We start from the raw sequence: 27,182 nt of genomic DNA on the forward strand, positions 1-27,182 counted from the left end.
CTAGTGAAATTTAACCTGCTGGAAAACAAACAGCTGAGAATCCACTTTACATTGGGAAAGCTGCATTTTGAATGTTTTAGCTGAAAACTGCAAGTAACAGGGAATCCAAACCGGGAGAATTTGTAGGATTTACAGCATAAATTATTAAAGGGGAACGAAAAAGACGTTACTCATGAAAAGTGCATTCTTGTCGATCAAAGCTGCAAACAGAGAGTACTTTTATAAAGGCATCTGCCAGCCTTTGATACGCTCTGTGGAAACCTTGTCAGGTGTTTTGAGAGTGCAGCGTGGAGCTGTCGGGCTGTTCCCTGTTTCCAGGACGAGTCGGAGGCAGCGGAGGGGGTGAGCCCAGCCGAGGGGTGCCTGTGCTGCTCAGCGAGCGGCCTCAGGAAGGAAGGGCAGAAAGCGGCATCCTCCACAAAAGCGCTCCCCGGCTGCGGGAACAAAGTCGCGGCGGGGCCGCGGCTCGGCGGAGGCTGGGCACGGCCGGGCTGCCGGCGGTGCGCGCTCATCAAACCCTCAGCTGGCTCAGCCCCGGCTGCTCGCTGAAAGCAGCACCTGCCAGCGCCCGGCGGCCCATTCTTCAGCAGCTGGGCCAGAGGGGAGCTGGGAGGCAGATGAACAATTTATGCAGAGTGGGATCCATGACAAAGTGGCAGCCACTTTGGTGAATACAAGCATCTTTGTACAAGTGCCCAGATGGTTGAGGAGCGGGGCCGTGGCTGTGAAAAGCGCCCTTGTTGTTCCGGGCTCGGCAGCACGCCCCTGACAACGTGCTGGGCACAGCCCCTGGTGCTGGGAGCCGCAGGATCCAGCCTCCCGACAGAGCCCGAGGGCCTGCCTCTGCTGACATGTTTTCTGCAGGATCATGTCCTTCCCAGAGCTGCAGCGCTGCTGCCTGCGGCCTCGTGCTCCCGCTCTGTCCTTTGCCGAAACTGGACGTTTGGATTTAGGGCCCGTTGGACACTGGGATAACCAAGCCGAGGCCCCGGGGGTCCCTCCATGGGCACAAGGGTCACAGAGGGGTGCCCAGACTGACAGGCAGCCCTCACACTGCCAGCCTGGCTGGGGATGCGGCCACAGGCTGGAGGGACTCATCTCTCATCACCCATCACGGGGTAACCCCTGAACTGTAGGATCCTGAAGGATCCCAGCCCCTTCCTATGGGAGCTGGGCAAACGTGCAGGGAGACACTGCCCTGCAAGCAGCAGTGATCCGGAAGGGCTGCAGGGAACGGCTGGGGAAGGTTTGGCTCTGTAAAGCACCTTTCTGGCTGGGAAGGCAGGGAACAGGCAAAGCTGGGGCCCAGGAGTGTGGGGAGAGGCTGGACAGCTGTGGCCCATGCGGGCTGGTGCTCCTGGGGGAGGCTGGGAGCTGCACTGCAGCCTGGCAATGCAGCAGGGGACAAAGGTGAGCCTCCAGGCAAAGGGGAGCTGAGCCAGGAAGGTGCAGAGGGAGCAGGGCCTGTGGTGCAGTGAGGGACAGCTTAACACGGGTCCTCACTGTGGCCTGTCTGACCTGGGTATTTGTGGGTGTGTGTGGAGCCAGGGTGCTGTGGGGAGCACTGCTGAACCTCTCAGCCAGGCCCTGGGGGATGGCTCTGGGGAGTGTGACACCCAGGCAGGATGGGAATCCTGCAGCCCTGGCCATGCCCCTGCCTGGGTGATGCTTTTGCTGCCACCAGGTATTTGAGTGCCCCAGAGCAGCACCAGCTGCGTCCCATCAGCACTTGGATGGCTCTTGGAGTGCATTTTGTCCAAAAGCCAGAGATTTAAAGGTTTCCTTCCGTGACAAATGAACACCAAGGGACAAGCTCACGTCCTGGGGGCCACGTTGGCACTTTGGCTGGCTCTGCTGGAAGGACCACGGCAGCTGCCAACCTTCCATGGGGATCCCAGCCTAGTAACGGAATTGGGCTCTGACGAGAGAGCTGGGCACAGGTTGGGCCAGCTGGGTCACGCCCAGTCACCTGCTGCCCTTGGGGACGCAGAGCCCGTGGGGCAGCCCCCGCCCCTCTGACCGGGGGTCTGGCTTGCAGGTACCCCCTGCCACACTGCCCGGTGCCACCGAACCGGGGGCACCCCTGTCTGCCCTGACCCGCTGTCCCCGCCGCGGGGGAGCCCCTAGGCTGCGGGCAGCGGGCGGAGGCGCGGACACCTGCGGCGGAGCCCCGCAGCGCCGAGCGCCCGGTGCCCGCGGAGCCGCCCCCCGCTCCCGCCGCTCCCTCCCGCGCGGGGCTCCCGGCGGAGGCGGCGGGGCCGTGCCGCCCGTGCCGCATTGGTTTGCGGCGGAGCCCGTCACCGCCGCCGCGCCGAGATTGGCCCCCGCGGCCGGCTCGGGCGACCCCCGGGCCCGGCCTCCTCCCCGCCCGCCGAGCGCCGCGGCCCGGGCAGGGCACGGGCACGGGCACCGCGCTCGCTCCGCTCCGCTCCGCGCCGCCCGCAGCGGGGGCAGGGCCGGGCAGGGCCGGGCCGAGCCGGGCGGGGGGCGCGCCCACAGCCCCGCCCCGCGCCGCCCCGCACCGCCCCGCAGCGCGCCGGCAGCGGGATGTGAGCCCGGGCTCCGGCAGCGCCCGCCGCCCCGCGCCCCGGGAAGATGCTGAGCAGGTGGATGAGTGGCAGCAGCAGGAACCTGGACCGCGAGTACAACTGCACCGTGCGGCTGCTGGACGACAGCGAGTACACCTGCACCATCCAGGTCAGCCTCCGCGCCGCCGGCACCGGCCCCGGGGCCGCGCTGCCCCCGCGGCCGCCGCGCTGCCGCCGGCCCCGGCAGACAAAAGGAGCGGAGCGGCGGGGGCGGCCCGGTGCTGCCCCGCGCCGCCAACAAAGGCGGCCCCCCCGCTCCGCCGCCCGCCTCCCCCCGGCTCTCGGGCGGCCACCGGAGCCGCGGCTGCCGGCGGCGGGGAGAGCCCCGGGGCTGAGCCCCGCCGCCCGCGACCCCCCCCCGGCCGCGGAGGGGCGCGGGGATGGCGCGGAGAGCCGCCCGCCTGCCCCCGGCGCGGTGATGCCCGCAGCGCCCGGAGCCGGAGCGGGGCAGCGGCAGCCCGGCACGGCCGCCCCGGGGCCGGGGAGCCGCGGCCGTGCCCCGCGGAGCCGCTCGGGGCGAGCCCTGCGCTGCCGGGCGCGGGGGCTGCGCGCAGCGCGGGGAGGACGTGGGTGCGAAGTGGAGTACGGGGGATGCTGCGGGGCAGGGATGCTGCGGGGCAGGGATGCAGCGGGGCAGGGATGCTGCGGGGCAGGGATGCGCGGGGGTGCTGCTGGCAGGGACAGACCCTCCCGGCCCCGCCGAGGCCGGGTGCCCGCTCTGCCTCCCCCGTTAGCGCCCGGCTCGCCGTGATGAGCGCTCGGGTTTTGTAATCGTCCGGAGCGGCGGGGACGGGCGCGCATCCGCCGCCTCCTGCGCCCCCGTGCCGGGAGGGACCGGGACCGGGACCGGGACCGGGACCCACGGTCGGGGCCATCGCCCCTCAGCCGGTGTCCCTGTGCTGCCAGGGCTGTGAGGGACGTCGCTCAGCGCGTAGATGTCGTGGGATGTGTCGTATTGCTGAAAACTAGGGAAAGGCGCTCCCGGGCTCCGCTGGAGCGAGTCCGGTACCGGGACCGTGTGACCGGGGGCTGAGAGAAGCGTCCCTGGCTCCGGCTGCTCCTGCGCTTCATTCCTGCCGTCAGCATCATCCTTGCAAGGGAGCTCACGAAAACCTGTGCGGAGCCGCACGCGCGGGGATTGCTGCTGGAGGCGGCTGGCCCCAGCCCAGCCCGTGGGCGATGGAAAATTCGGGGCAGAGTTTTGAGTAAAGGTGACTCAACACGTCAACAGCAACAGCTCCCCCCGCCCAGCCTCGGGGGCCCCCAGCCCTCCCCGGCCTGTGATGCCAAGGAGGGGTGAACATCCTTTCATTTCCAGGCACAAACCTGCTTCTGGTGACAATGCCAAAGGACGGTTACCAAGGGTGCTGCGGGCTATGGGAGGCACCGTCATTTTGGCTTAAAGAGCCCAAAATCGACAAATAGGGTGATTTGTGCAAATACCACTGAAGAATGGTGCTAGTGCTGCCGGTCCCGCTCACCTCCCCCACCGAGGTTGTAAAGTGTGACCCAGTAAACGGCTCGAGCAGCAGCCCAGTTTATTTTGCATAAGCCAAACTAATTCGTCTCTCAGAGGTTGTTTTTAATACTAATTAAACGGGAAACTGTAGTTTGGGAGAGAAAGTGTGGGCAGAGCAGTTCAGAAAAATCTGGATTTTCTGCCCTTAAGACAATTTGACAAGGTGTCGTCATTTTGCATGTCATTTTTTTTTTAAAGGGAAAATATGACTCGGTCCCACATTCCGGCTGATATTTGACGTGTAGCATAGTAAACAGGGATTCCTGGCATTTAGCATGCGCGACCTGAGGGATGGAGAATTTGCTCCCGCTACCCTGACAGGCAAGGTTACCCCACTTAAACGTTTGCTCTCGCTTGCTTTCATGCTGCCTTATGAGCCAAGTATTTATAGTCCATGCGAAATTAGGGAGAACATAGCAGGAATGTGTAATGTCTCGCAGGCGAGGGAACCGTCACCGCGCAGGCTGCGAGCGCTGAATGAGTTTTGAAGGTCATTCCCTCTCGAGCGCAGAGATTTCACATCTTGCCGAGATCCACGGTGTCTCCTCACCCCGGCTGGTTCTGCGCCTGTTGGGTGTAATTTATGTCGTTCTGTTTTGGCTGGGATCAGGGGAACCTGGCCGGAGCGGCAGCCGCGGCTCTCTCACGCAGCTCTGGGATCCGTCTGCCAGCGGGGCCGGGGCTGGAAGTTTGTGCCTGTGCTTGGTTCTGCTGCTGTGCCCGTGTGTCCTCCCTGGCAGCAGGGATGAGGACGGGCTCTGTGCCCTCCCTGGAGCGTGGCCTGTCTGACGGGTCATCTGGCTTCGCTGCTGGGGAGGACAGGAGGAAGCAGCGCTGGAGGCAGAGCTGATTTTTGAGCAGGTTTATTTACATTTCAGATAATGGCATCGGTTAAACCTGTCATGAAATTAACCTCTGGCTGTGCTTGATGAAGGTGTGTGAGTAGGGGTTTGCTGCTGCCAGATAATACCTGAGCATTCTGCTTCTAAATAAAGCCTTTTTTATTTGATTTTCCAAGGTTTGCTTTGTTCATATTCCCATGCAGAACGAGCAGCTCATTGTCTGAGCTGGGATGAATCCTTCCTCTTTTTCTTCCCGAATTTTCCCTCCTGAACAGCCCATCCAAGCAGGCAGAGGAGCCTGGAGGACTCATCCCCGGGGCCCCCCAGCTGCTGTTGGGAGGACAGAGGTGCCATGGGCACGGGGAGCAGTGGGTCAGGGCAGGGAACCTGTGAACCCCTTGTCCTGAGGTTTTGTTGTGAATTCCAGCGTTTGCTGGTTCGGGGAAGCTGCTGTCCCAGCGTCTGTCCGGGTCGGTCTGTGTCTGCCAGCGGGCAGGGCTGGGCCCTCAGCCCTGCCAGCACTCGCTGCCTGAACAGGGACATGTTGGGCTCTGGGCTGGTAAAGCTGGTGTTTGGCAGTGCCACAGGCCACGCCGGCACCTCCGCAGGCAGTGAAGGTGGAGGCTTGTGCGTGGGGTCCTGCAGGTGTGGGAAGGCAACGACGCCATCCCTGCCCCATCCCTTGGCACGTGCTGGTGCCACCTGCGGCCGTGGGGACCCTGGTGATGGTGTCGCTGTCCCGAGACGAGGAGAGGGGGCTCACAGAGAGGGGCAGCCATTCCTAAAGGTGCTGTGCTCGTCTCCGTGGTGAGGGGCTGGTGTGGCCGTGTGCTTAATTGGAGTTTCACCCCTCGTGCTCCGTGGCTGCTGGCCAGGCTCCTCGCAGCGCCGTCGGCATGAAAGGAGCTCTGAAACACCCAGCAGTGCTGTGGTTTGCTGTCAGGGAGTTGCTTGTCTGAGGAAATGTTTTAAATTCTTCGCTGTGGTGTCAGTGGTGGCATAAAAGGCTCGAAATAATTAATGATTTGCCGTTGCTCGATGCATCAGGCGTTTTCCTGAAAAGACAGTGGTGTTTTGTTTCAAACCCCAGTAGAACGACAGGAACGTGGAGATGTGAGAAAATAAATATATGGTTTCTTAGATGCGGAATGTAAGAACTTTCTTGCCTGAGATTGGAAGAAATGAAAGCGAGCTCCTGGCGGCACTCTGGGACAAACCCCCTGCTTCCCACTTGGAGCACGAAGTTCTTCAGGAGCCCTGACAGGATCATTAATATCAGGCAGCAGCACAAAGGGGAGCTGGGGCTTTGTGGCAGTGAAGGTTATTTGTTCATTATCTTTTTATCTTCTGAGAGTTTCCAGTTGCCTTTCCCGGGAAGTAGGTTAGGAGACCGCTGCTTCCGCAGGGGCGAGCCCCGAGCACGGGGACACGCTGGGGGGACAGGGCCACCCCCGGCAGCGCCACCAGACAGCTGTGCCCAGCTGTGGTGTCTGTCTGTCTGTCCCAGAGCCCTCCCTTCCCTCTGCAGCTGGAGCCAGAGTGTGGGGACAGGGGCCAGGGCTAAAGCCATTGACAGAAATGCAGCATGTGGGGGGCTGGGGAACCTGGGCTGGGGGTCCTGGGCTGGGGGTCCTGACTGAGGGTCCCGGGCTGGGGGTCCTGACTGAGGGTCCCAGGCTGAGGGTCCTGACTGAGGGTCCTGGGCTGGGGGTCCCAGGTTGAAGGTCCTGGGCTGAGGGTCCTGGGCTGGGGTCCTGGGCTGGGGGTCCCAGGTTGAAGGTCCCGGGCTGAGGGTCCCAGGGAGGCTGAACACGTCAGCACGGCTTTGCTGTTGGCTGCTCAAAGCCATGTTTTTATTCATAGCCGTGGAAGTGTGTGTGCAGCAGATCCCGTCGCCGTGGCTCAGCTGTGTCTCTGTGAGTTGTGCTGGCGGGGCAGCTCCTTCGCCCCTGGCTCCAGCATTTGCATACACTTGGTTTTCTAGGCTCGGGAGGGAGCTGCCTGAAATGCACAATGAGTTTGAAGGGAAAACAGCAGTCAAAGAAGCATTTCATCTCCTTTTCCTCTTAAATTTATGTCCAAAAGATACAGAAGGCAGCTGAGGAAAACATCCACTAAATGTCCACTGGAAATGGGGGTCAATATTCACTCACAATTCAGTGGGAGCAAAACCCCAAGCCGTTTTGCAAACCCGTGGAAAATATTTCCGTCGCTGTTCTTTCTCCACCAGCCGAAATGTCTGTTTTCTGCTCGCTTTTCATACCTGTTTTACAACGTTACCTGCTGTGAACCCGCCGGCTATTCCCCTCTCAGGAGCCAATTTCCTGACAGAACTACTTTGCTTATCACTTTCCTGCGGAAGATGCTGAAGGCAAATATAGACACGGAGTCAGATAGAGATGTAGATGTCCGCACGCTCCTGCTCACACACAGAGGTGCCATTGCAGGGGGATGTGTACCACAGCACGGGGAAAAAGGAATTTGCTCCTTCTGTCGTGTCAGAATTCGGTAACGTGCAGCAGGAGGCTCTTTTTGAGGCGTCTGGGGAATACTGAAAGTGCCGTGAGCAGCCCACCTATTTTTAATTTTTGAGTCAGCTCCGGGGGCCCAGCGGGATCGTGGCCGCGGGGATGACGTCGGTGGCCACGCGCCGGCAGCGCCGGGACTCACACGATGCCTTGGTCTGCCCTGCACAGGACCAGGGGCACTGACAGCTCCTGAGATGCCTCTGTGACCTGGCACGTCTGCTTGGCCACGGGAACCTCGTGGCTGGCTCCTCTGGACGCCGTGCGTGGGGTGCACAAGGAGTGGGTGGGGAGTGAGACCCTCCTGGAGATGCCACCAGTGCTGGTGGGCAGCGCCCCGCTGGAGGTGCCTTCAGTCTCTGGAAACTCCTCCCCAGCTCATGCAGGGGTGGGGTCCTTGCAGGGTGTGTGGCATCACAGAATCCTGGAGTGCTGTGGGCTGGGAGGGACCTCAGAGCCCAGCCAGAGCCACCCTGCCATGGCAGGGACACTGCCACTGTCCCAGGTGCTCCAGCCCCAGTGTCCAGCCTGGCCTTGGCACTGCCAGGGGTCCAGGGGCAGCCACAGCTGCTCGGGGCACCCTGTGCCAGGGTTTTGCTGCTTGGCTCGGGGGGTGGCTCCTTGATGGGCCCTTCGTGTTCCAGGGTGGCTTGTGCTTATTTTTGTCTCGTGTCGCGTGCCGCTGAGAAGGCCAGGAATAAGCCAAGGGTTTGCTGTGGGGGATGTGTGAGGTTTATTTGCCATCCGTCTTGTGGAGAGCAGACAATCCCTCCTTAGCCCGGGGACTGTGGCAGAGCCCTGACTGCTGCCACTGCCATCAGCCACTTGTTTGTGGGCAGAAAACCCAATTATTGTTTGGTTACAGCAAGCTCCGGAGTTGTTTCTGCAAATATGAAGGTTTCGGGTCAAATTCTTCTCTTTGAAATGTTTCCAGGGTAAATTATCCCAGCAGTAGGGGAGCATTGATGATCTGGAATTGCTGTGAGGCCGGTGTGTCCACGGTGAGCGTCTGCAGGGACGGTGGCTCTAGCACAGCACAGGGATGGCAGCAGGTTCTGATGGACACTGTGGCTGCCCTGGGCCAGAGTTTGTCATGCCAGGGCTGGGGATGACTGGAAGGGATCACCGAATCATGGAATCATTAAATGGTTTGGGTTGGAAGGGATCTGGAAGCTCATCTTGTTCCAAGCCCTTGCCATGGGCTGGGACACGTCCCACTAGACCAGGTGTCTCCAAGGGTGGGGATAAATGCCCTCCTCTGGCAGGGTCAGCACTTACTGACTGCTGGCTGCTCCTACCAGCCTGCTGGACGCTTCAGAGCTCAGGAAATATATCCTGTCCTGATTTGTGGGCCCTCCCCTTGTACTGCCACCAGTGCTGCACCCACTGTGGCATTCGGTCACTCTCTAAACCCTGATTTACGTGGCACCTTTGTCACCACGAGGGACGTTTCCCTTGTGCTCCAGCCCACGGCAGCAGAGCTCTGCCAGCTGCTGCCCGGGCGCAGGAGGAAGGCAAGCGCGGCGTCCTCGCTCAGCAGAGGCAGGAATGCACGGTGGCAGCGTTCCTGGAGCTGTCCCCGAGGCAGCAGCACCTGCAGCCCGTGCCCGGGGTGGAGCTGGCAGCGGGAGCAGCACGGCCCTGCCGGAGCCCCGGGCCTGCCGCAGCCCTTCTGCTCAGTGAGGAAGAGGAGCGTGAAGGGCAGGGGGTGGGAGCACGCCAGCTCCGTGCGGGAGCTGGGGCTCAGGGACACCAAATGTGTCTGTGGTTGTGCTGGGCCGAGCAGGGACTGGCAGGGGGAGCGTCCCCACGCGTCACCGAGCTCCGTCAGCGCGTGCAGCGCTGGCACTCCTGGGAAATAGAAATAAAAAATTGAAAATGAGACGAAACCTTATGAAACGTGTTTCTCCCAGCGGCGTGTGTGCCCGCGTGGTTTGAGTCAGGATGCCAGAGGGTGCTGGGGCAGCAGCCAGGTGAGCGCTGCTGGCAGAGATGTGCCAGCTCTTCTGCCCAGATCCTGCAGGCCAGCTCCTTCCTCTTCAGAAAATAAATCATTTGGAAGTGTGTTTCCTTCCAGAGGGCAGGGATAGGTGAGAAGGAAGGAATTGTTCCCTGGCAGGGTGGGCAGGCCTGGCACAGGTGCCCAGAGCAGCTGTGGTGCCCCTGGATCCCTGGCAGTGCCCAAGGCCAGGCTGGACACTGGGGCTGGAGCACCTGGGACAGTGGGAGGTGTCAGGGGTGGCACTGGATGACCATTAAGAATCCTTCCCACCCAAACCATTCTGGGATTTGATCATTTTATTTGCAATCAGTGCCTGGTCTTGGGATTCTGATGTTTTCCCAGGCAGGGCCAGGGCAGGTGTGGCAACAGGCTTCAGGTGCTGGTGGAGAAATACTCTTTATTTCCTAAGCAAAACCAGGACTTCTGTAACTTGAGGAATGATCCAATGGGATCCTGGTGATCAGCTGGGCATTTTGTCCCTCCTGCATTGTCCTTTTAAAGCTGCAGGCCCTGCTCTGCCCTTAATTACACTTGGGCATTAATTACCCTCCAAGCTCATCACCTTCACCGGTGCTTGTCTTTGTCCACAGAAGTGACTTGGCAGCTGAAATTTCACGAGGAACCTGGTTAATTGCGCACGCACAGAATGCAAGATGCCATTCTGCTTCCTCCAGCTTGTTATCTGGGGGCTGAAGTCCAGGAAAATCTGATTTTGCTCAGCGAAGGCAGCGGCTGTCGCGGCCGATGCCCATCAGAGCTGGGTTTATGTAACCCCGGGGTGGGGCAGGGCTGTGCTCAGACCACGGGATCCACTCACTCTGCCTCTCCATCCCTGCACGATCCCAGTCCTGCTTACGGAAACCGGGCAGGGTTTGTGTTCCCAGGCTGTCCGGCCTTTGGTCCTGGCCAGGAAAGTGGCTGTGAATTGAAACAGCTCCTCTGCAGAGAGGGAACAGCCTGCACCCCTCCCTGGTTCTTTGTCCTGTACTTCGTGTTGGGAAAATGGAAAGCTTGGGCAGTCCCTCCTGGGGAGGCGCAGGCATTGCTGGCTCTGCCCCGATGGTTTTATCAGGATAATTCTGCCATAGTAATTTTCCCATCCTTTCTTTGGCTGTTTGGGCTGGGAGCCTCCCTCCGTTCCTGCAGTGCCACTGTAGCCAAGTCCCATTTTCCTGTCCTGGCAGTGCCAGGTCCCTGCACTGGGCAGCTCACTGGAAACTCAAGGTTCACACGTATTTTAATCTTTCCTACCTGGCAGTAAAGAACACGAGCCCTGGGCTCCTGAGCAGGGGCAAACCCTCGGGCTGGCTCAGGAGGGGGATGCAGGTGGGCCTGGCAGGTGCTGGTGTCTCACCAGGCAATCCAGGTGGTTTTTCTCCACGATCATTAACAGCAGCTCCCACGGCCAGCAAGGCCTCAGCTCGCTGATGTGTGATGTCAGGGTCTGATCAATGCTGCAGCCCGAAATAGAATATTTTGGCTGCATAATGTCTGTTGCCAAAGACTTTAATTATAGTGGCATATCTGTCACATCGATGAGGGGCTTGTGTTTTTCAGAGGGTTTATAGTGGCTGCTTCGTGTTGGCTCTTACCCTGGAACACAGGCTGGGGTCCCAAAGGAAATATCCATCCAGCTGCCTATAGGGGATTTTTCTTCAATAAAAAAAATGACAAAAATTGAGTCAGCCATTCTGGAGCTGCAAAGAGGCTTTAAGAATATATGGATCAGGTAGCAATTGCAGCTATCCCTTATACACTTAACTCATTGAATGGGCAGTGTTTTGGGACTGGGGGAAAAAAAAGCTGGAATCCAATAAACTTATGTTTGAAAAATAATAAATTTGCTGAGCAGGTACTTTTCATGAATCGATCTAGTTCTCATTAGCCTTGCACTGTATGGTTTGCTGACTAATATTTCTGGCTTGCAAGTAAAAATGGCTTTCCAAAGGAAATGTGGAATGAGAACAGAGTGTTTTTGGGACCTGAAAACCTGGAGCTCCCGGGGCCATTGGAAGAGAAGAGCTGTGGGGGCAGCAGAAGCGCAGGAGCAGAGGAGAGGGCTGGGCTTGCAGAGGCAGTGGAGCAGGAGCAGGGCAGTGGAGGTGTGATGGGTACTGGGAGCATTCCTGCTGTGCCAGCCCGTCCTCCTCCATCTGCCCAGGGACACTGGTGGCCCCCTGGCACCGTGGCACTGAGCCTTGGCTCCAGCCCTCTCCCTGGCTCTGTCAGACCTCCTCCCCAGTGCTCTCTTGGATCAAGTTCCTCTGAAATCTCGATGATCCTGGGCTCTTTTTCAATATTAAGGTTCTTCTCCTAAACCCACACAGACTTTTCTCCCTGTGGCCATTGTCACTGCTGTCCCTCCTTTCTCCCCCAGCATTTGTTCCCCGTGTGATCTCAGGCTGGCCTTGTTCCCGTGTGCAGGCTGATACCAGCCCCCAAACCAGCAGGGAATGTTTCCCCAGCCTGTCACCGCTCCTGGGAGTGACTCCTGGAGCTCACCACGGGGCTTTTTTCTGCCTGTGGTTTCTGCTTTGGCGACTGATTTCTTCAAGAGGGGCTTGGATGAAGCCGAGGGGGCTCGGAGCCACCCGGGGAGCTCAGCAGGGCTGTGCCCTGTCACCCTTCCAGGCAGGAGCACACTCCCTCCATGGAACCCCACAGCTGGGCTTTGTTCTGGGCAGGAGCGAGGTGCAAAACTGATCCAACGGAGCAATAATGGATAAACGGCTCCTCCCTGGCTGCCGGGTGCTGCCGTGCCAGCAGGGGCACACGGGGCACGTCCCCTGGCTCCGAGCAAAGCCGCAGCCCCCGGGCTGTCCCCAGAGCGCTCCTCCTCCCTCGGGTTTGTCACCAGCGCAGGGATGGACGGCTCCGGGGTGTCAGGGGCGTGCTGGGGAGCGGCTGGGCGCTCTGGGGCTGCCGGGGGCGGTGTGTGATTCCCGGCCCGCTGGGCTGTCCCCGAGCTCTGGTTCGGGACGCGGCTGGCGTCTGTGCGGCGGCTGATGGGCACTGCTCCAGCCCCGGGGCAAAGGCGCTGCGGGAGCCGGGAGAGCCAGGGAGCTTCTGCGCTGCAGCTGCTGCTCTTACCTGAGTGCCCGCTCCCCGTGCGCTCCTCCTCAGCCCTCCGAGACGGCCACCTCCAGCGGGCACACCCTGGGATGGCAGTGGATGGAAGTGCCACCTCCAGCGGGCACAGCCCGGGGTGGCAGCGGCTCGAGTGCCACCTCCAGCGGGCACAGCCCGGGGTGGCAGTGGCTGGAAGTGACACCTCCAGCGAGCACAGCCCGGGGTGGCAGTGGCTAGAAGTGCCACCTCCAGCGAGCACAGCCCTGGGGTGGCAGCGGCTGGAAGTGCCACCTCCAGCAGGCACACCCTGGGATGGCAGTGGCTCGAGTGCCACCTCCAGCAGGCAGACCCCAGGTGGCAGTGGCTCGGTGGCCTGTGGGACACACAGCAGGGTCAGCAGTGGCTCAGCTGGGTGGGCTTTACACCCTGTGGGGTTTTACACCCCGTGCAGTCCCCGTGAGCCGAGGATGAAGTTGAACCTGCTCAGAAAGGCTGCAGCCCCGGTTTGTGTGCAGGACAGGGGCAGCGTCAGTCAGCCTGGAGCAGCTGACCCCACACTGCCCGGGGGAGCTGACCCCACACACTGCCTGGAGCTGACCCCACACTGCCCGGCTCCACTCCCCTGCTTCGTTCACGGATTTCTGGGGACAGAGCGGAGAATGAGCGCGGAGTGCGGCCGGAAGGGCCGGGGATTGCCTGGGGAACGGGAGCGGGGCTGGTGGCAGGCAGGGGACACTGCCACCGCCCGTCCCCGGTGCTGCCCCGTGCCGCGCGGCAGTGCCCTGGGTGCAGCCTGTGCTGGGTGCTGGGGTGTCGGGGCTCCCCCAGGAGCTGTGCCATTCCCATTCCCATTCCCGGGGGTGCCCTCGGGGTGCAGGCAGGGGAATTTCGGCCGCTGTGCTCTTCCAGGTGAGCAGCCTGGCAGGACAGAAGCCTGGCACGGAGCAGGCAGGGCAGGGGTGAGTGCTTCTGGCTCCTTTCAGGTGTGCTCAGGAAAAAAGCCCTCTGATAAACTGCAGAGGCTTCTGTAAGCGCTGCAATTATCCTGCTCTTTATTTGGACAGTCAGCGAGCCACAGGGATTGGCATCCCGGCCAAGGCAAGGGCTGAGGGGCACTGGAGCTTGCACAGCGTTAGAACAGACTCACTCAGCCCCTTCAAATATTTATGGCCTTGCAATCCATACGCATTTCCAGCGTGTTTGACATCCTCCTGCTTGTGCAGAGACTCTGGGAGCATCTGCCCGGCCGTGGGGGTGACCAGGGGCCGTGGGGGGCAGGCTTATGGCTGGGATTTGGGGAGGACCCATGGAGTCTGTTCCTGGAGAGCTCCTTGGTGCCAGGAGGGGCTTTGCACAGCGCCCCGGGTGCTGGCGGCCCGTGCAGCCCCGGGTTGGGGTGCAGGGTCCCTGCGGGTGCTGCTGGGTCACCCTGTCCTTGCCCACGCAGCTGGAACGCTGGCAGAGCAGCGCTGGACGCGGGGCCGGGTGGGCAGGGGTGTCCCAGCCGCTCGGGAGGGACAGGAACTGGTTTTTTTAGCAAAAGGAAGGTCATTTGTCACAAGCCAGTTGCCTTCCTGCCGGAGGGACAGCTCTTGTCAATCTGCCACGTTTTACTCGGACGGGATAAAAATAGAGCCCGATTTCCAGGCAGCAGCCGCGCATCCTGCGGCCCTAATGAGCTCTTAAGGTAATTACCTCTGGTGGGAAGGAGCTGGAGAGGGCTCGGCTGACAAAGGGAGGCTCTGAGGAATGGGTCTGTGCTCCCCACAAAGGGCAGCGTCCGCAGCGGGGCTGGGGGAAACCCGAGGGGGGTCTGGGACGAGGGCTGGAGGGACGGGACAGGGAATGGATCCCATTCAGAGGGCAGGGATGGATGGGACGCTGGGGTGGAATCCTTCCCGTGAGGCTGGGCAGGCCCTTTGCCCTGTGCCAGGGCCTCGCTGTGCTCACGGGAGAGAGTTTGCTGTAAAAGAGTGTTTTACTCTAGTTCATTTCCTCAAAGCCTCATCCTAAAGCGCTGTTCCATGCCTGGGGGTTATCCTAACAGGAATTACGGTCTCGGCTGAGGAACTGCCTCCCTCTGCCAAGCTGTGCCCTGGGCTCAGCCATGTGGGAGGCCACCACTGCCCTGGGCACCCTCTCTCTGCCACTCCTTGGTGCCCATCCTCTCCTTGGTGCCCATCCTCTCCCATCCTCTCCTTGGTGCCCATCTGTTGCCTTAATTTTTTAAGATTTTCTAAGCCTTCTAATTTACATTCTTGCAACAAACTTTCTCACACACTTTCTGTAATTAACTCATTGTTTTAAATTCCTTTATGAAGGAAGAAAAAATTTGATAAACTGTTGGCTGGTCCAGTGTCATTGGAGAGGTGGCACTGTCACCCTCCGATCCACTGTCACTTTTAAAAACTATAAATATTAGAATTAAAAAATAAACGTTCCCCCTTTTTTCTTCACCTTAAAAACAACACCCATCCTCTGCCCATCCCCTCCTTGGTGCCCATCCCCTCCTTGGTGCCCATCCTCTGCCCATCCTCTCCCATCCTCTCCTTGGTGCCCATCCTCTCCTGGGTGCCCATCCTCTGCCCATCCTCTCCTTCATGCTCATCCTCTGCCCATCCTCTCCTTGGTGCCCATCCTCTCCCCCATCCTCTCCCATCCCCTCCTCGGTGCTTGGGGCTGCCGTGGCAGGCTGCACCCACCTTTTCCCCACGAGGCTTTGCCCTCTGTGGGTCAGTAAACAATCTCTCGGAGCGCTGCGTTGCCTCCCGGCTCTGTAAATCAATTTGCCCTGCTGCAGGATATCCAGTGCTTGTGTGAAATAGGTAAATCACATCTCCTGCTGTTCCATCTTCCTAACGAATTCGATACCATCCTAAGAATATCAGCCGGGAGAGCGCTTTGTCTGGCTCAGTGTGCCTTTGTGCAGCACGGGCGCTCATCTCCCGAGCTGAGCCTTCCCCTCCAATCCCGAGGCTTCTCCTTCTTGCAGCCTGCTCCGTGTCCCCAAAACTGCTGCCAGGTGTGTGCACCTGCAGCCAGGTGTGTACCCAAAACTACTGCCAGGTGTGTGCACCTGCAGCCAGGTGTGTCCCCAAAATTACAGCTGGGTGTGTGCACCTGCAGCCAGGTGTGTCCCCAAAACTACTGCCAGGTGTGTACCCAAAATTACAGCTAGGTGTGTGTATCTGCAGCCAGGTGTGTGCACCCAAAACTACTGCCAGGTGTGTGCACCTGCAGCCAGGTGTGTGTCCCCAAAATTACAGCCAGGTGTGCGCACCTGCAGCCAGGTGTGTCCCCAAAATTACAGCCAGGTGTGCGCACCTGCAGCCAGGTGTGTCCCCAAAATTACAGCCAGGTGTGCGCACCTGCAGCCAGGTGTGTGTCCCCAAAACTACAGCCAGGTGTGTACCCAAAACTACAGCCAGGTGTGTGCACCTGCAGCCAGGTGTGTCCCCAAACTTACAGCCAGGTGTGTGCACCTGCAGCCAGGTGTGTACCCACAGCCAGGTGTGCGCACCCGCAGCTCCCAGGACACAGGCTCAGCTTTGCCATCCCAGTGGAGCCTGACCCTGCCCTCAGCACCACTGCAGCGGGTCTGCTGTGATGGGAGCACTGGGACGGACAGACAGACACCCTGCGGGGCAGGGCTGTGGAAGGGGAGCTCTGGGATGGACAGACAGACACCCTGCGGGGCAGGGCCGTGGAATGGGAGCTCTGGGATGGACAGACAGACACCCTGAGGGGCAGGGCCGTGGAATGGGAGCTCTGGGATGGACAGACAGACACCCTGCGGGGCAGGGCCGTGGTGGCAGGCAGTGTTTGGCGCGGTGCTTGGCAGGGTCGGGCAGACCCCCAGCCCCACAGCGGGAGGAGGAGGAGGCGCTGCGCTGAGGCTGCACCGAGCGGGGTGTGAATCCCTGCAGGGAGCGGGGCAGAGCCCTCGGGCAGTTCCGGCCCCTCCGGAGCCCTGCCAAGCCCAGCGCGGCAGCGAGAGCCGAGCCGGGGCTGGCGGTACCTGAGCGGGGCGGCAGCGGGAGCACAGCCTGCCCTGCAGGGCGGTCCCTGCTCCTCGGGGGCCGTGCTGCTGCCTGGGCACGCTCCCCAGTGTGGGGTCACAGGCCAGGACATCCAGTTTCTATCTTCTAATTGGTCAATGCTGTGTTCCATCACCCTGGCTGGAGTGGGATTTTCACTGTAATTAATACTAATGAACATGCCCGTTGGAGAGGGCGCTGGGAAGCTTTTCCCACAGCGCTGTTCTCTCCCTGAATTACCATTTTGGCTCACACCAGACCCCCAGCCACAACCCGCAGCGTGGTGTGCAGCGGCACCGGCCAGGGCTGCTGGTGACACCAGAGCCGGGTGTCCCAGCGTGGGGCTGGCTCTGGGGGGCTGTGGGGGACGTCTCCAGGAGAGCACCTCTCACGGGCAGAGCTGGGTGCCCATCACCCAGGGACGATCCCAGTTCCTCCAGCTGCCAGGCACAGCTGCCTTCCCTCTCCGTCCCCTCCGCACGCTCCAGCCGCGGGATCCGCGCTGACCCTGCAGCCACCTGAGCTCCTCAGCGGCTCAGAGGGACAGGGCCACCTCCTCTGCCGTGTCCCCGTCAGTCTGTGCCCCGCAGGAGCCTGATGGAGCCAACGCCGCCCTGATGGAGCTGGGGCTCCGCGGGGCGCGCCTGGGGAGAGCTCGGCGCTGCTGGAGAATGGCATCGGCGCCCAGCACCGCCCTCCGCAGCACAGGGAAGCGGGGTTGCCTCGCCCGAGGAGGGGCTGGCACAACTCGGGAGGCCCCTGGCGGTTTCCAGAGGTCGGGGATGGGTGGTACGGGGGTGGCTCGGGCTCTGCTCTGCCTCTCCTGCTCCCCAGCACAAGCAGCAGCCGGGAACGGATCTGTCCTCAAGGGTGACTGGGGGGCGCAGCCTGCTTTCCACCGGGGCAGGTAGTGATGGGACAGGGGGAGCAGATGGTGCCTCTGCCCTGGCTCCCTCTGCGGGGCAGCACCACCCGGGATCCCGGCGGGGCTGGAGCTGCCCGCCGCTCTGGGCAGAAGGACCTGGAGCTGCTGGGGTGAGTCTGGAGGAGGCCACGGGGCTGCTGCAGGGCTGGAGCCCCTCTGGAGCCAGGCTGGAGAGCTGGGGGTGCTCACCTGCACAGGACAAGGCTCAGGGAGAGCTCAGAGCCCCCGCAGGGCCTGAAGGGACTTTGGGCTGTTCGAGCCTGGATGCTGCAGAGGTGCAGTGGGCAGGAAGCGCATCCATGCTGCAGTGCATCTCCTCCAGGGGAGCACACAGAGCACCCGGGGCTGCAGTTTTTTCCTGCTTTGTCAGCAGCAGTGTCTCCTTGTGCAGAGCTGCAGCTCCCAGCAGGTTTCTGGGGGGACCAGAGGCTCTTTTCCAAGCACTGCCACTGGGATGGCCCCGTGGTGGGTGAGCAGATCAATCGCCCCTCTCTGAGGTCAGGGGTGAGGAACCTCCTCACCTTTATTTCCTGTAAATCACACTGGTCTGAGCCCCTTCATGGTTCTGGTAGGACAAACAACACATCAGAGAGAGAAAATGTGATCAGAGTGTTTATTTGGGGTTAAAATAAGCAGAGAATCCTGGAATGGCTGCAGTTGGGAATGTTTGTGAAGCTCTCCCCATCCCACCCCTGCCATGGCAGGGACACCTTCCACACCCCACGTTGCTCCAAGCCCCGTCCAGCCTGGCCTGGGACACGCCCAGGGATGGAAGTGGGCAGCCACAAACCTGTGCAGCAGATCAGCGTGCACACAGAGCAGTGCCAGCTGCACTGATTTCCCTACACCCACAGGTGTCCCAGAGGTTTAATTCCATTTGTGTTCCTGCAGCTCTCCCGGAGCATCCCTTTCCTTTAGCAGGGCTGCGCTAATCCCTTGTGAAACCCACTCTGATGTGAGTAACTGGAACAGACAGGCAGAACCTTCCCTGCATTAAACTGGAGACACGGAAACTTGTGTACACACGGAGTGTGATCCCAGACATGATCCTGGTTATAGAGAGGGTATGATCCCAGACATGATCCTGGTTATAGAGAGGGTGTGATCCCAGACATGATCCCTGTTACACACAGAATGATCCCAGACATGATCCCTGTTACACCCAGGGTGTGATCCCAGATATGATCCCTGTTACACACCCAGACTGATCCCAGACATGATCCCTGTTACACCCAGACTGATCCCAGACATGATCCCTGTTACACACCCAGACTGATCCCAGACATGATCCCTGTTACACACAGGGTGTGATCCCAGACATGATCCCTGTTACACCCAGACTGATCCCAGACATGATCCCTGTTACACCCAGGGTGTGATCCCAGACATGATCCCTGTTATACCCAGACTGATCCCAGACATGATCCCTGTTACACACCCAGACTGATCCCAGACATGATCCCTGTTCCAGGGTGATCCCAGACATGATCCCTGTTACACCCAGACTGATCCCAGACATGATCCCTGTTTCCAAGGGTGGTCTCTGATATGATCCCTCTCTGTTGCACACCCGGAGCAGCCCAGCTCCATCCCAGCCCCGCAGCGAGGAGGGAACTGCTGTGAGAGGCCCCAGAGAGCTTCCCTCGCTGTGCTTTGGTGTGGCCATGGCAAACCGCAGCCTTCTGTCAGCTGTGTGTGCCTGATCTGCTCCGAGCTCTCTGCTGCAGCCACAGCTCCTGCTGGAGCTGTTTAGGTGGAATGTTTCACAGCCCTGGAGCTGGGGCAGTGCTGGGACACCCGGGGAGGTGCCAAGGGGCTGCAGCTTGGGTGGGCCTTGGTCACGCTGGTCTCCTGGGAAGGGAACCCGTGGTGGGTGGGCTCAGGACCCTCCTGCAGAGTCCCCAGCGCTGCTGAGCCCCAGGGGAACGCACGTGGGGGCAGGGATACCTCGATGGGTGCCCAGAACAGCAGCAAACCCAGCTGGGCTCTCAGCCCTGGTGTTTTCTGTAGCCCCAGAGGGGCTGGGCTGGGCTGGGCTGGGCAGGTCCCAGCAGTGCCTGCTCCTGCAGGCTCGCTGGAACTCAGTCAAGGTTTAAGAACTCTGGGCACAGCATTTTCAGGAGCTCCTGGAGGGTAAAAGGCTGTCAGCCCGGATAAATATTAGAGCAGCAAAGAGGGGAAGGAGAAAACAGAGTGAGCAGGAAGAGCAAGAGAGATGAGGAGATTGCTGCAATCTGTGGGCCCTTGGGACAGTGCCTGAGAGCCTGATCACATCCCACCCAGCCCACAAACACTCCAGCATGGGGAAATGCTGCAGTGGTCCACAGGCTGGGGCAGTTCTGCCTCCCACTGCCCCTGCCACGGGGCCACTGGTGCCACCACTGCCCCTGGGGGGGTGCTGGGCTGCTCCGGGAGGCTCCAGCAGAGCGATTTTCCTGGGATGCATCCTGCAGCTGAGCAGGGCAGGTCCCCCGTGCCCCCCAGCAGTAACCTGAGCTCCAGGCAGGGAGCTGGAGCCCTGCAGGCATGGCCCCGTGCTCCTGGCAGGACAGCAGGGTCCCCTGGCACAGGGTCTCACTGCCCCAGGTGTGTTTGGAGCCCTCACCGGGCCCGGCAGCGCTGCTGGAGCAGGGAACGCTCCCTCTCTGGCTTCCGTCAGAGGGACAGCGTGGAATGAGGAGCTCACGCAGCAGCACGCTGCTCCATCACCAGCAGCAGCTTGGATCATTAAGCCTGAAATAATTTTAATTGGATACAGGACTCACAAGAGATTTTTTTGTGCCGTGGAGGAGCTGGAGCAGTTTCTCATCTACCACCACAAATGAGAGCAGGGGAGAGGGGAGAGGCCCCGCTCGGCTTCAGGTGCCTCTGGATCCTGAGGTGTGTTGGGCTTACCTCAGCACCAAGCTGGGTTTAAAGACGGAGATAAATATTTTCTTTGCTTTGGAGCGGGTTAAGCTCCCTGGGAAAGGCCGAAGTGGTTGATTTGAGTCCTTGGCAGGAATTCTACAGTTCATTGCAGTGACAAGCTGCTGACACCTGCTCCCGTGGGAGGGAGTCTGGGGAGGAGGATCCCCCAGCTCCGTGGGGTGCTGCGGGGGTAAGAATCCAGTTCATCATTCCGTGTGTCCCCATTAAAAATGAGGTGTTTGTCTGTGCTGGTGGATCTGTGGCCCTCACCCACACAGGCTTTCCAAGGAACATGGACAACGACACATGGACTCTTTCAGAGGAGCCAGGAATTAATCAGACTGAGGTGATTCAGTGCAGCCCCTGCACAGAGAGGCGAGGTAAAACACAAGCATTCAAAATGCAGTTTAAATACAGCACCCTGGTGGCGTTTGCAGCCAGTCCCACATCCCCTGGCTAAGGAGAGCCAGGAGGATGCTGCAGAACGAGAGGGGTTTGCAACAGCACAGGGAATTCCTCTGGCCACAGCCTGACGGGGCTGGGGACGGTTTGCTTCCAGCACAGCACTAACCAGGGGGTGTTTTAAAATGTAGACAGAAAAAGTCCCAGAGGGCACCAGAGGTTTAACTGTGTTTGAGGAGGATTCAGGTGCACAAACAGCACCTGGTATTTGCTCCGTGGCCTAACTCCTTGCTGAGATTGCATGGTGGGTACAGAATCCTGGAATTGCAGAATCCTCGGATGGTTTGGGTGGGAAGGGACCTTGAATCCCAGCCAGTGTCACCCTGCCATGGCAGAGACACCTCCCACTGTCCCAGGCTGCTCCAGCCCCAGTGTCCAGCCTGGCCTGGGGCACTGCCAGGGATCCAGGGGCACCACAGCTGCTCTGGGCACCTGTGCCAGGGCTGCCCACCCTGCCAGGGAAGGATTCATGTCCTGACACAGGGAGAGGTACAGGCAATGTCCTGGAAGGTGAAACCCGAGGTGCTCTGGGCCGTGTGAGGTTTTGGAGCTGTGCAGGGCTGGGAGCAAGGCGTGATTTCAAGGCAGGGGGGTTGTGGGGCGCAGCAGGGCAGCTCAGGAGGGGCAGGAAGGGTGGCTGGCAGGGAGAGAGGCTGGAGCTGCTGGCACAGGAGCCAGGACGCAGTGCCAGGCTGAGCGAGGTGCCAGCCCCAGCCCTGCCCTCATCGCTGCCCTGTCCGTGGGCGTCTGGCTCTCGAGGAATCGCCGCCACACCCGCGCAGCCACCTGCCCGTCCTGCCCACGCCCAGGGACAGGCACGTGGGGAGCACGCACGGTGGGACAATGGTGCTGTTTGTCCCCAAGAGCCCCCGCCCACCCCTCTGCAGGCTGAGCCGGGCTGCCCTGGCCTCCGGACGGGCTGGGGGGCTCTGGCCGCGGCGCTCCATCCTGCAGCCCGCCTGGGCACTCGGGGAGCTCGGGTCCCCTGGCACCGGGAGCAAGGACGCTGTGCAGCTGGAGAGCTGCTGCTGACGTCGCTGTCCCCCTCCCTGTCGGTCACCCGCCATCTCAATCTTTAACGAGCTGCTTCAATAATTAACGCTCGCCGCCGTGGGGCTGTGTGCCTCGGGCACCGCTGGCACGGGGGCTCGGGCATGCAGGGGTTCCTCTGCTCCAGGAGGGTCCCCGGAGGGGGGCACAGCCCCGTGGGCACGGAGTCCTGGGCAGAGCTCGCCCCTGGGAGCCAAGGCTGCTCCTCCACGGGAGTGCCAGCCCCCCTGCCACGGAGCCCCTCGGAGGGGCTGTGCCAGGACCTGCCTTCTGCTGCCGGGCTGAGGCTCCTGGCGCTGCTGGCCAGCTCCCCAGACAGCTTCTCCCCACGTAAGCCAGACCCCTCAGCACACTGGGGCCGGGGTGTGCTGTGGGAGCTGTCACCACAGCTGGGCTGGCAGCTGACCCCAAAACCAGGGCAAAACCAGGGCAAAAACAGGGCAAAAACAGGACAAAAACAGGACAAAAACAGCAAACGCTGTCCAGAAAGTTGCAGATGGCCTGGGGTGGGGAATGCTGGAGAGAGGAGCTGAGCACCCCCGGGACAGGGCACCCCCGTGGGGCACAGAATGGCACTCGGGGCACAGCAGGAACAGGGAACACCACGGAACTCAGGGAAGAGAAGCAAAAGAGGCTTTGCAAACCGGGGCAGCAAAGGGAAATCATGTGGGGAAGGGAAACTGGGGGTCTGGGTTGGCCTCTGGAATGGGGAAGGGGAGAATAAAAGGGCTGGGAGTGCAGGATCCCATTCCTGGGGGTGAAGATAGTGAGTGTGTGGAGAAGAAGGAGGAAACATTCCCTGGGTTTGCATCCTGGACCCCTTCCCAGTGCCCCCGGGCTGCTGGATGTGAGCAGACTCTGGCTCAGCCTGCCAAGCAGCAGTGCCAGCCTCCAGGCCAGGCCGGGCTGCTGCGAACCCAAATCAGACCAGGAAGCCTCTTCAAGCTGCTTTATTTTCCTAGGATTAGTAATCACAATCTTTATTATGAAATACTAACACTTACCAAAAAAAAATTTCCCAAGGCTGGGCTGCTCCATTGCCAATTCCATCGGTGCCAGTGCTCCGGGCTGGCAGCTCCGCAGAGCCGTTATCTCCAGGAGAAATCGTTACACAATCCTCATTCTCATGCTGCAAACGGCTTCCTGTGGAACCCGCGCTTCAAAGCAGACCCAGAAACGACCAAGTTTCTGTTCGGAATCCAAGGTGTTCGGGGAGGATCAGGGTTTAGGCTTTGCGAGCTGCTCCAGAGAGCAGGCTGCGCTCGATCCTGAGGATGGAAGCGCCTCCTGCGTTTGCGAGGGCAGAGAAATGTGACAATCCTGTCCTGAGCCAGTAGGTGCAGGGGGTTAACTGGGAGTGAGCGCGAGTCGTGTGGAACGAGTGAACAAAGAGTCTGCTCTGCTGCCCGGACACTGGGAAGGGACTGGTCTGGCAGAGCAGGACGGTGGAGCGGGCACTGGAGTGGGATACTGGTGTGGATACTGGAGTGGGCACTGGAGTGGGGTTCTGGAATGGGATGCTGGAGTGGATACTGGAGTGGGATTCTGGAATGGGATACTGGAGTGGGCACTGGAGTGGGGTTCTGGAGTGGGCACTGGAGTGGGGTTCTAGAGTAGAATTCTGGAGTGGGATTCTGGAGTGGGATACTGGAGTGGGCACTGGAGTGGGATTCTGGAGTGGGATATTGGAGTGGGATATTGGAGTGGGCACTGGAGTGGGATACTGGAGTGGGCACTGGAGTGGGATGCTAGATTAAGATACTGGAGTGGGATGCTAGGTTGGGATACTGGAGTGGGTTCTGGAGCAGGATGCTGGAGCAGGATGCTGGAGTGGGAAGAGTGCTCCCTGCATGTCTCTGCTGCCGGCATTCCTCCCTCCAGCTGCCCAGAGGGCTCTCCCAGGGCCAGAGAGTTCCACGGCTCTGACCTGCGGGAGGCTGCGGGGTGCAGTGCTGCCGCTGCCGGTGCCAGGGGGAGGCTTTGCCAGGCTGCCCCTGAGCTGCCCCAGAGCTGCCCCTGAGCTGCCCCAGAGCTGCCCCTGAGCTGCCCCTGAGCTGCCCCAGAGCTGCCCCTGAGCTGCCCCTGAGCTGCCCCCGAGCTGTGCCTCGGGAGGTCTCTCTGCTCCAGCGCTCACCCTGCGTCATCCTGCTTTAAGGAGCTGCTTCCCCAGTCCATGCACACACTAATTTGGCTCTGTCTCTGGGGAGCGAGGCCGTGGCTCGTGACCCCGCTGGCTCCTGAGCCACTGGGGAGCCTCTGTGGCTCAGCCGCGCTGTCCCTGCCGTGCCCCTTAGCCCTGACGGGGAGGAATGGCTCTGTAGCTTCCCATTAGAGCTCGTGGGCATCAGCAGAGCTGCCTGGCCAGCACGGGGAAGCCGTGCCTGGCACGGGGAAGCTGTGCCCAGCACACAGAAGCTGTGCCGTGCCGTGCCGTGCCGTGCCATGGGGAGCAGGAGCAGGGATGGCACTGCAGGGACCTGCCACACTTGGGCAGGGGTCGATCCCCACTGAGGGAGGACCAAGAAGGGACACAGCTTCCCTGAGGTGCAGGTCCCAAAGCTCCTGGAGAGTGGGGCTGCGCCACACACTGCAGAAATGGGTCGGAGCCATCAGATCCCCACAGCCATCCCAGGATTTTCAAAGCAGCTTTTCATTTTGGGGCATCCGTGAAAGAAGAGTCAAGCCCACAGATCCCGCCAGGCCTGTAACCTTCAAAACAGCACCAGCACCTCAGCTGCTGGATTAACCTTTGTTTCCTGGTTTTCCCTGAGCAGCCAGTTCCATTCCCAGCAGCAGGCATGGATGCAGTGCAAGCACAAAATACCTGCTCTTTTTTCCTCCAAAATTCAGCATTTTTGATGAAGCAGGACCCCAATCGAGGTCAGCCTTGACTGGTTTTAGCAAAACCGTTTCCTTCAGATTTGTATGAGGCTGAGAATTTTGGAATTACAGCGGATCCAACATAAGAATTAACAGTTTGACGTGTGCTCCCTGGCAGAGTGTGGCTTAGGTGGGATATTGGGAAGAAATGGTTCCCTGTGAGGGTGGTGAGGGGCTGGCACAGGTGCCCAAAGCAGCTGGGGCTGCCCCTGGACCCCTGGCAGTGTCCCAGGCCAGGCTGGATGGGGCTGGAGCAGCCTGGGACAGGGGAAGGTGTCCCAGGCTGGGATGAGAGGGGCTTTGAGGCCCCTTCCCACCCAAACCCTTCCAGGACTCTGTGATTACTCAGTCCCCATCGTTTCTTCTCTTGCTCGGTGGAGCTGGTGAGGAGAGCAGAGGCTGAGGGAGGGAGCTGAGCCTGGGCTGTTGGCAGAGGAGCCCGTGCCCCAGCGGGGCAGCTCTCCATGCCGGGCACGGCTGCGGGGGCGAGCGCCAGCGGACAATGCCCGTGGTGTGCCCGCCACAAAGGGGCTCTTCTTCCCCCAGAGCATGCCTGGCCGCTTGTTTCGGCTCCTCCTTCGCCCAGACAGCGGCAGGAAAACCTTCCTTATCCTGGAACTCCCCTCAGCTGGCTGGCTCCAGGCTGGGGCTGCGGCTGAGCTCACACCCGGGGGGTTCACAGCCTCTAAAACCCCACCGGGTGCTGGTGGCTTCTCTGGGGTGCTCAGATCATTGCACATGTGACGGTGTTAATTAACAAAACCACCTTCCCGTGGTACAGCCATCACCGTTACCCTGCTGAGCCCCTCCAGGATCAGCCTGTCCCCAGCACCGGGGGCTGGGCTGGTGTCCCCCAGCTGCTGTTCCTGCTTGGTCATTCCACTCAGGAGCTCAGCCACTGCAGCCTTTGACAGTCTCCATCTTTATAGCTTATTTCATGTTTTGAAAGATTTATTTGAATAAATTGCCAGATGAAATACTGCTTTCAACTGGCTGACCTGCTGGGCTGCTGTAGCCTTCCAGCAGCGCCATCAGGGAAAATTCCAGCCTCAGAAGTTCTCCTGGTGTAAACGAATTGCCTCGGAGGTGTTTTGATGCAGAGCTGCATTAAGCAGAGAGGGGGTTTAGTGACAGTGGTTGTTGGTTAAAGAAGAAAAGAAAACTTCTGTGTGTGTTTGAAGGGCCGGGTTGTTTGCCACGGCTGGCGTGGGCTGCTCAGGGAGTGGGAAGCCGGGAATGCTGAGCAGGGATGACACTGATGGCAGAAGCTGAATGGAAACCAGGGCTGCTGCGTGGTTCCTGTGCCTGGGAGAGTGATGGCTGGGACGGGGAGCTGCTCTGAACACGATGAAGTTTGACAGGACGAGAGGACGCAGCCTGAAGCTGTGCCAGGGGACATTCAGGTGGGGCATGAGAAGGAATTTCTTCCTGGAGAGGACAGCTCTGCCCTGGCAGAGGTGGTGAATCCCAGGATTTGGGAGCAGCTGGGCTCACAGAGGGAGAGTGGCTGCAGAGCTGGGCTTGGCAGCCCCTGCTCCCTGCGGGTTCGGTGTGCTGATCCCTCCTCCTCAGGGATGCAGCAGCCACTGGGATTTACAGAGACAGCACAGAGTGAGCGCAGCCACAGCTCAGCCAGGACGGGCTGCGAGGGGTGAAGCGGGGTGAAAGCACCCCCAGCTCAGCAGCAGCACACTCCTGAGCGAGCTGGGGATGCTCTCACCCCGCTCCGCTGCCTCCCACCCGAGCCCCCGCGCCGGGGAGGTGCCATGGGTGGCAGATCTGCAGGGAAAACTGGCACGGGGAAAACTGACACGGGGAAAACTGGCACGGGGAACAGTGACATGGGGAACAGTGACACGGGGAACAGTGACACGGGGAAAACTGGCACAGGGAACAGTGACACGGGGAACAGTGACACGGGAAAACTGACACAGGGAACAGTGACACAGGGAAAACTGGCACGGGGAACAGTGACACGGGGAACAGTGACACGGGGAACAGTGACACAGGGAACAGTGACACGGGGAACAGTGACACGGGAAAACTGACACAGGGAAAATTGACACAGGGAAAACTGACATGGGGAACAGTAATACAGGGAACATTGACACAGGGAACACTGACACAGGGAACAGTGACACAGGGAACAGTGACACAGGGAACAGTGACACAGGGAAAACTGGCACAGGGAACAGTGACATGGAAAACTGACGCCCCATCCAGGAACAGCTCCCTCCTCTGAACAGGGCTGGGCACCTTCCCTGCTGCACGGTGACGTTTGTGCTCCTGCCCCAAGACTGAAGAGAAGGGGCCTGGCCCTGCTCATCCAGCAGGATGAGTTCTGGGAACAGCCCAGGACCATGGTAAACACCA

General features: G+C 60.3%; 1 protein-coding gene across 3 annotated transcripts in view; it reads left to right on the forward strand.

Moving 5' to 3' along the window:
* Positions 1-2,442: 2,442 nt before the first annotated feature.
* Positions 2,443-27,182, forward strand: part of FRMD5 (FERM domain containing 5) — a 63,846-nt gene continuing 39,106 nt past the window's right edge. The window contains exon 1 of one of the 3 annotated variants that reach the window (XM_038147290.1): positions 2,443-2,697. In XM_038147290.1, coding sequence (XP_038003218.1) covers positions 2,596-2,697 — 102 coding nt within the window. In that variant the 5' untranslated portion in view covers positions 2,443-2,595. Of the gene's footprint in view, positions 2,698-23,182; positions 23,263-27,182 lie in introns of those variants that run through there. The other 2 variants (XM_038147289.1, XM_038147291.1) reach the window with 2 other exon arrangements.

Source organism: Motacilla alba, chromosome 10, assembly GCF_015832195.1.
Source record: "Motacilla alba alba isolate MOTALB_02 chromosome 10, Motacilla_alba_V1.0_pri, whole genome shotgun sequence".
Lineage (NCBI taxonomy): Eukaryota > Metazoa > Chordata > Aves > Passeriformes > Motacillidae > Motacilla > Motacilla alba.